General features: G+C 51.0%; 1 protein-coding gene across 1 annotated transcript; it reads right to left on the reverse strand.

Moving 5' to 3' along the window:
- Positions 1 to 5,986: 5,986 nt before the first annotated feature.
- LOC138568752 (uncharacterized) lies at positions 5,987 to 6,358 on the reverse strand. The gene has a single exon (XM_069646536.1). It carries the CDS (start codon positions 6,356 to 6,358, stop codon positions 5,987 to 5,989), a length of 372 nt encoding a protein of 123 aa, XP_069502637.1.
- Between the last annotated feature and the right edge of the window lie 480 nt (positions 6,359 to 6,838).

The raw sequence follows: 6,838 nt of genomic DNA on the forward strand, positions 1-6,838 counted from the left end.
CTTGAGGTTTCGTGTCCTCCCTCGGCTGCGTTCAGCATGCTCCTATGGCCTCGTGCCCTGTTTCAAGGTTTTCAGTCTCAGGCCATCTGTCCTGGAGCCTTCGTACCACCGCACTGTGGAGTAGGAATTGCCCCTTTGGGAGTTCCAAGGACTCATGTAGCTCTGTAAATGTCAAGATCCCTTGATCACACACTAGGTCACCCAGAGTGGCGACTCTGCAGGGTTCCCATGTGCTTCTGACCTCTTTTAAGCCCCCGGGTCTGTTCATCATAATAGCGGCTACTGGGATCTGGGGAGAGTATGGGTCATTTATCTTCACGATCTTGCATGCTCGTTTCCAGATTTGGATCCCTACTTTCACCAAGTATGGGTTGTGTTGAGTTGCGCCTGCAGGGGTCCAGAATAAGTCTCTGAGTAGCATGTGGGGGATAGCTGGTTGTAGGAGTCGGGTGTCAGTTGTGGTTTCATCTGCCATCCATTGCACCACGTGTTTGAGTTGGCATGCTAGGTAGTATAGCTCGAAGTTGGGGATTTTCAGGCCTCCTTTGTCGTAGGGCCTCTGCAGCACTTCTAGTGCAACTCTGTGCCTCCCTCCCTGTCAGAGGAATCGTCTGCAAAGCTTGTTTAGATCTTTGAAAAACTGCAGTGGGATGTTGAATGGGACGTTGGTGAAGTGATGTAAGAGCCGGGGCAACGCCACCATCTTAAGAAGCCAAGCTCTACCTGCCACTGAGAGCGGGAGTTTATTCCAGAAGTCCACTGATTTTTCTAAGCTTTCCTTTGCTCTGACCGTGTTCAAGGTGTACTCGGTCTTAGGGTCTCGGTGGATGGGAATTCCCAGATATTTGAAGGAGGTGGTCTCCCACTTGAAGGCCATGGTAGGGAGGCATTCTTCTCTGGCCTCACTTAGAGCGGCCAGGGGAAAGAGGCATGACTTTTCGCGATTGATTTGTATCCCTGTGTGTCTATGGAACCCGTCTAGAGTCTCTAGGATGTATGGCAATATGTGTTCTGGGTTGTTGAGGTATAGGAGAGTGTTGTCTGCATACATAGAGACGAGGTGGGTCACTCTGTCTGTAACTATGCCCCTATCTCCGTATTCCTGCCTTAGGTATGCTGCAACAGGTTTGATGGCTATGATGTACAACATGGGGGAAAGTGGGCACCCCGGCCGCGTGCCCCTGTAGAGGTGCCACTTGTCTGAGTATGTGTTGGTCGGTGTATATGAGTTTGGTCCATTTTAAGAAGGACAGCCCTATCCCCATTCCCTATCCCCATCTTGGTCATGGTGGCGTGCAGCCAGGACCACCGGACTGAATCAAATGCCTTAGTGGCATGCAAGGACGCCACTGCGCATTTCTCCGGCCTGCCATGGGTGCTGTATATAATATGGTGTAATTTGCGCAGGTTCTCTGTAATGGTCCACCCTGGCACATAGCCGGTCTGGTCGTGGTGGATCAGCAGGGGGACCACTCTGCGCAGCCTCCTCGCCAGTAGCGCTGTCAGGATCTTATTGTCAGAGTTTAACATAGATAGGGGCCTGTATGAGCTGCACTCCTCTCCATTCTTGCCGGGTTTTAATAGGGGGATAATCACGGCTTCTCTCATGGTGTCAGGGAGGGTGCCTATTTCGTATGCTTCGTTGAACACTTTGGTTAGGAGAGGTGCTAGAGCATCTTCATATGTTTTATAAAACTCCCCCGGGAGCCCGTCTGTTCCTGGGGCTTTTCCGGACAGTAGGGATCTGATGGTGGCCCCCACCTCATCTGGGCTCATCTAGGGCCTCGGCCATTTGTGCATCTAGTTTGGGTAGCCTGATAATGTCCAGGACATTTTCTATTTCAATGTCTGTGAGGGAAGGGGGGGGTCAGTATAAAGGTCCTGGTAGAACTCAGAAAATGCCATGTTTATCTCAGCCTGTGTGTGTACTACTGCGCCATCCGGCCTGCGGACTTGGCAGATGGGCTTTCTGGGGGCTTCCCATTTGTAGAGCCAGGCTAGGAGCTTCCCTGGTTTGTCACCGAGGGCATGGCTCCTTTCCATGTGTTTGGTGTAGCTGAGCGTCGCTAGTTTTTCCCATGCACCAAACAGGCTTGTCTGAGCTCAACCATTTTTTGTATGTGGTCTGGCTCCGAGGATGCCTTGGCTTCTAATTCCACCAGCTCTTCCTCAGTGCGTGCTAGTGAGGTTACGATGGATCTCTGGGCTCCCCCTATGGCTGCAAAAATTTCCCCCCTCATGACCACTTTGTACGCATCCCCCATGCTGTGCTGATGTGCTGCACGCTATTTTCATTTATTTGCCAGAAGTCTAGTGTGGACTTCCTGATCTGTTCGCGGAAGGCCTCGTCCAGCAGGGCCTCGCCTCTAAGCCTCCACCTGGGCGCAGGGGGTCTAGGTGCGAACCCCGTCCAGGTGGTTGTTAATGGGGAGTGGTCAGACAACACTCTGGCCAGGCATTGCGTGTCCCCAAATGAGGCTTGTTGCTCTTCGCTCGCAAATATGTAATCTAATCTGGTGTGAACAGCATGTGGGGGTGAGTAAAAGGAGTACTCTAGTTTTTCTGGGTGTTGCTCTCTCCATAAGTCTCGAAGCGTGAATTGTTGTGTCAGTGCGATCAATATTTTGACAGGTGGGGAGGGGCAGGTGTGCTTGCTGTCAGATCTGTCTTTGGAGGGGTCTAGGGTGCAATTGTGGTCTCCCCCCCCATATCTGGGTGCTTTCTCTGTATGGGCCTAGCCGATTGTATAGTGAGCGAAAGAAAACCGTGGCATCGTAGTTGGGGGCATAGGTGCTAATTAGGCAGACTTCCTTTCCTTCTATTGTGCCATGCACCAGGGCCATTCTGCCTTCGTCGTCTGTTTACGAGTATATCAGTTTTATGGGGATGGTTGGGGCAATCCAGATCAGGGCTCCTCTGGTATACGAGGAGTACGTGGAGCCTATCAGTGTCCCTCTCCAGGTTTTGGCCAATGCTGCAAGCTTTCGTGCATCTAGATGAGTCTCTTGCAGCAGGGTGATTCCGACCCTGCTTCGTTTTATGAATATGTCAGTCCGGCGTTGCTTGACGTCGCTATTCATTCCCCTAACATTCCATGTCATGATTCTGATTTTATCAGCCATGAACTTTGCGTGTTCAAGGGTTCAGGGGTGGCGCTTATGGTGGGCTTTCTTCTGGTTCTGGCAGCTTTTGATGTAATGGGTGGTCTTGGTTTTCCCTTATATAATTCCCCAGCTAAAATACCAACTCCCGTGTTCCCTCCCTCATTGAACTTTAAACTCCCTTGTAACAAAACTTGTCCAGCGAGGTTTCCCCCATTCTGATGACCCCGTTTCCACTCCATTAGACCATGTGGCGGTCTCTTGGTGCCCTACGGGCGGGTAGGGTATACCCAAATTACTTCTGGGGGTGGAAGAAGTCAGCTTCAGCTGCTATCTCGTTTGAAGCAGTCCGTCTTCGGTACGGCTCCTATCTGAATCTGTCTTGCTGCGTTAGGATGTAAGTTTTGCCTTTTGCATGCTTGCCTTGTCTAACGGCAGGGTTCACGGTGGTCCTTCTTATCATGGTTTAGCGTGGTTTGCGTTCTTTCGCTTCTAAGTCTGGGATCTGTTCCCCATCCATCCACTCTCTGGCTTCCTCCGGCGTGTCGAACAGGCGCGCTTTCTTGTCATGCAGTACTTTCAGTCTAGCTGGATATAGGAGCATGTAGCGCAGGCCTGCTTTTTTCAGTCTCACTTTAGTGTAAATGAATTGGGCTCTTTTCATTTGGACTTGGAAAGTGTAGTCAGGGTATATGGCTATCTTTGCAGAGTCTCTTTGTATGTGGCCACCTGATCTCGAAAAAGGTTAAGATTGTCTCTCTGTCTCTGTAGTTGAGCACTTTAGCAATTATTGGCCTGGGTGGGGTCCCAGGAGGCGGCCGTTTAGTGAGGGATCGGTGGGCTCTCTCGATGGTGAAGCCTTGCGATAGTTTCTCAGCCCCAATTTTTTGCAGTAGGAGATCTTCAGTGTTGTTTGTGGGGTCGTTCCCTTCAATGCCCTCTGGCAGGCCTAAAATTCTAATGTTATTTTGGTGTGCCTGCCCTTCGGCTTCCTCAGCCCTATCTTCTAGGTTTTTTACCTTCTGTGCTAGTTCGTTAACGTCCTTCAATAGCTGTGCCTTGGTCTCAGTGTTGTCTCGAACCTGGGTTTCAAGTGCGTGGGTTCTGCCAGCAATTGTGAGGACACTTGTCGCAGTAAATTCAGGTCTATGGCCACTGCATCTATTTTTCTTTCCATAGTCGTTTGGAGCGTTTTGATGGCAGCCAGGATCTGCGAGTTACCTGGTTCTGCAGTTATTTCATGGGGTTCGGGTGGTGTTGTTGCAGCACCAGTGGTGCTGGTGTCGGGTCTCGCTGCTCCTCCAGTCGTGTAGGTCTCCATGGTGGTCTGTTTCTGCTTGCCTCTAGCTCCTCTTGTGGACATTACACAGCTTGGGCACAGGGCATTGTCTTATGTGCTCCCTCTGCGGTGTATGGTCGGCACCTGGGGTTCGTGGTGCATTAGCGTCTTGTCCGTCCATGTGTGTTTTTTATCCCCGACCCCCTTATTACGTGGGAGCTGGGCAGAGGGCTGCTTTGGTGCCCAGGCTTGCCGCCCAGTCGGGGTGCTGTCCGTACACCGCGCCAAGGTGTATGCAGTGCCAGTCCCCTTCCTCACGAGAGCAGGGCCCTATCTCTGCCGGGACCTCTATTTGCGCGGTGCCGCGAGTCAGGCGGCACCAGTCTCTCAGTGTTTACTCCCCCTCTGCTTCTCCAGTTCCCCAGCAGTGGACCGTTATTTGTCCTGTGCACCCTCTGCGCACTGTTATAGGCCCTGCGCCATCTCGCCTCGGGGCTTCCTCTCTCTCCGTAAGGGGAGAGTCCTACAGGGAGGAAGGTAGCCCAGTTCACAGGGTGCTATGGTGTGGCAGTCTGGCTGGGTCTCCCCTCCCCGCTATCTCCTCACCTTGCGTGCTCGTCTGCCTCGGCGATGTCGTCGCAGCTCCTGGGTTCCCGCTCTGCTCCCTGCAGTGATCTTCTCTCCGCACGGGTCTCCCCTCTGCAGCACTGCCATGGCCCCTCCACCGGGAGCGATCTCTGCTCTCTTTGCCGCGTCGCCGCTGCTCCTGGATATTTCTGCTCTGCCTCGGGGACCCGGACCGGGGACCTGGGTACAGTGCTTCTTTTCCTCTGGTCCAGCCTGCACGGTTCCCCCGAAGGCAGTCCTCTCATGGAGCTCCGAGCTCGCTGTGTCACCGGAGCCAGTGCCGGCAAGCACGCCCGTATCCTTTCTTAAATCGCTGTGGGTTCCCGTTTGTTTCAGCCTTTTCGGCTATGCCCAAAGCTCTCTCGTCCGTTCTTTAGTTCTTGTTGACCCTCCAAGGCTCGGATCAGTAGCCTGTGTGTGTGAGCGTGGCGCCGCTCGAGTCCCTCACATGGCGGCTGCCATTTTCCGTTCCACTCCAGGGCTCCGTGTCTCACGGTGTCTTGCACGAGTTAGGGCTCGGAGGGTCTCAGGAATCAGGGCAGAGTCGCCAGACAACTTCGACAGCAGTTGTAGCGCCGAGCTGATGCATTAGGCGTCCTTGAAACTTATTTTAGCAGCTTATTTTTGTCACATCATGCAGAGCTTGCCGAGTGTGCGTCTTCTCTACATGGCGGTTAGCCACGCCCCTCTGGCTAATCCAGACTAATGGAGAGTGGTCTGTAATAAGTCTGAATTTCTGCCCCACTAAGTAGTACTTAAGATGTAACATGGCCCCTTTTATGGCCAGTGCTTCCAGTTCGATAACCCAATCATTTTTCTCCCTGTCGAACAACTTCCGACTGATGTATAGAATCAGATGTTCCAGGCCATCATGATTTAGTGATAAGATAGCACCTAGTCCTGTCAGGGAAGCGTCAGTTTGTAAAATGAACTCTTGGGAAAAATCAGCCACTTTTAAAATGGGGCTCTGACATAGGGTTTATTTTAATGTATTATAACAGATTTCATCTTCCTCATACCATTTGACTCTTTGGGGCTCTGCACTTTTTAGTTTATCCATAAGCCTAGAGGTCTTATCTGAAAAATTCAGGATAAACCTGCAGTAATATCCTATTAGCCCCAGGACAGCTCTTAAATCCCTTTTAGTTTTTGGTGTTGGGGTTTCAAGGACAGCTCTTACTTTTTCTTGTTGGGGTTGTACACTACCATTACCCACACAAAACCTGAGATATTTAACAGCAGACTTGGCTAGTTTGCACTTCTTTGGGTTGGCATTTAATCCGGCTTTCCTTAGAGCTCTCATGACTGTATATAGATGGTATAGGTGGTCTTCCCATGTTCTACTGTCCATTACGATGTCCTCAATGTATGCTCCGCCAAAGTCCGAGTAGGGTTGTAAAATTCAGTCCATCAGTCTCTGGAATGTTGCAGGAGCACCATGTTTTCCAAAGGGCAGGACTTTAAAATGGAATAGTTCTGTGGGGGTGGCAAATGCAGTTTTCTCTTTGTCAGGTCCAAATAGAGGAACCTGCCAATACCCGTTGGTGAGATCTAGGGTTGACAAGTAGACAGCATTACCCAATCTATAAGATCGTCCATACGTGGCATTGAGTAAGCGTCAAAAGCTGAGATCATATTCACTCTCCTAAAATCTATGGAGAATCCCCAGCTACCATCAGGTTTTGCCACCAACATGATGGGGGAAGGCAGGGACTGTTTGAAGTCTCTATTATATTGGCTTTGAGCATTTGCTCTACCTCTTTAAGAATGATATCTTTCTTAGAGACTCAGATAGTCAATAGTGTTTTAAATGTACTACCTTGCCTGGGGG

The sequence above is a fragment of the Ambystoma mexicanum genome, chromosome 2q (genome assembly GCF_040938575.1).
Source record: "Ambystoma mexicanum isolate Mex_15411 chromosome 2q, UKY_AmexF1_1, whole genome shotgun sequence".
Classification (NCBI taxonomy): domain Eukaryota; kingdom Metazoa; phylum Chordata; class Amphibia; order Caudata; family Ambystomatidae; genus Ambystoma; species Ambystoma mexicanum.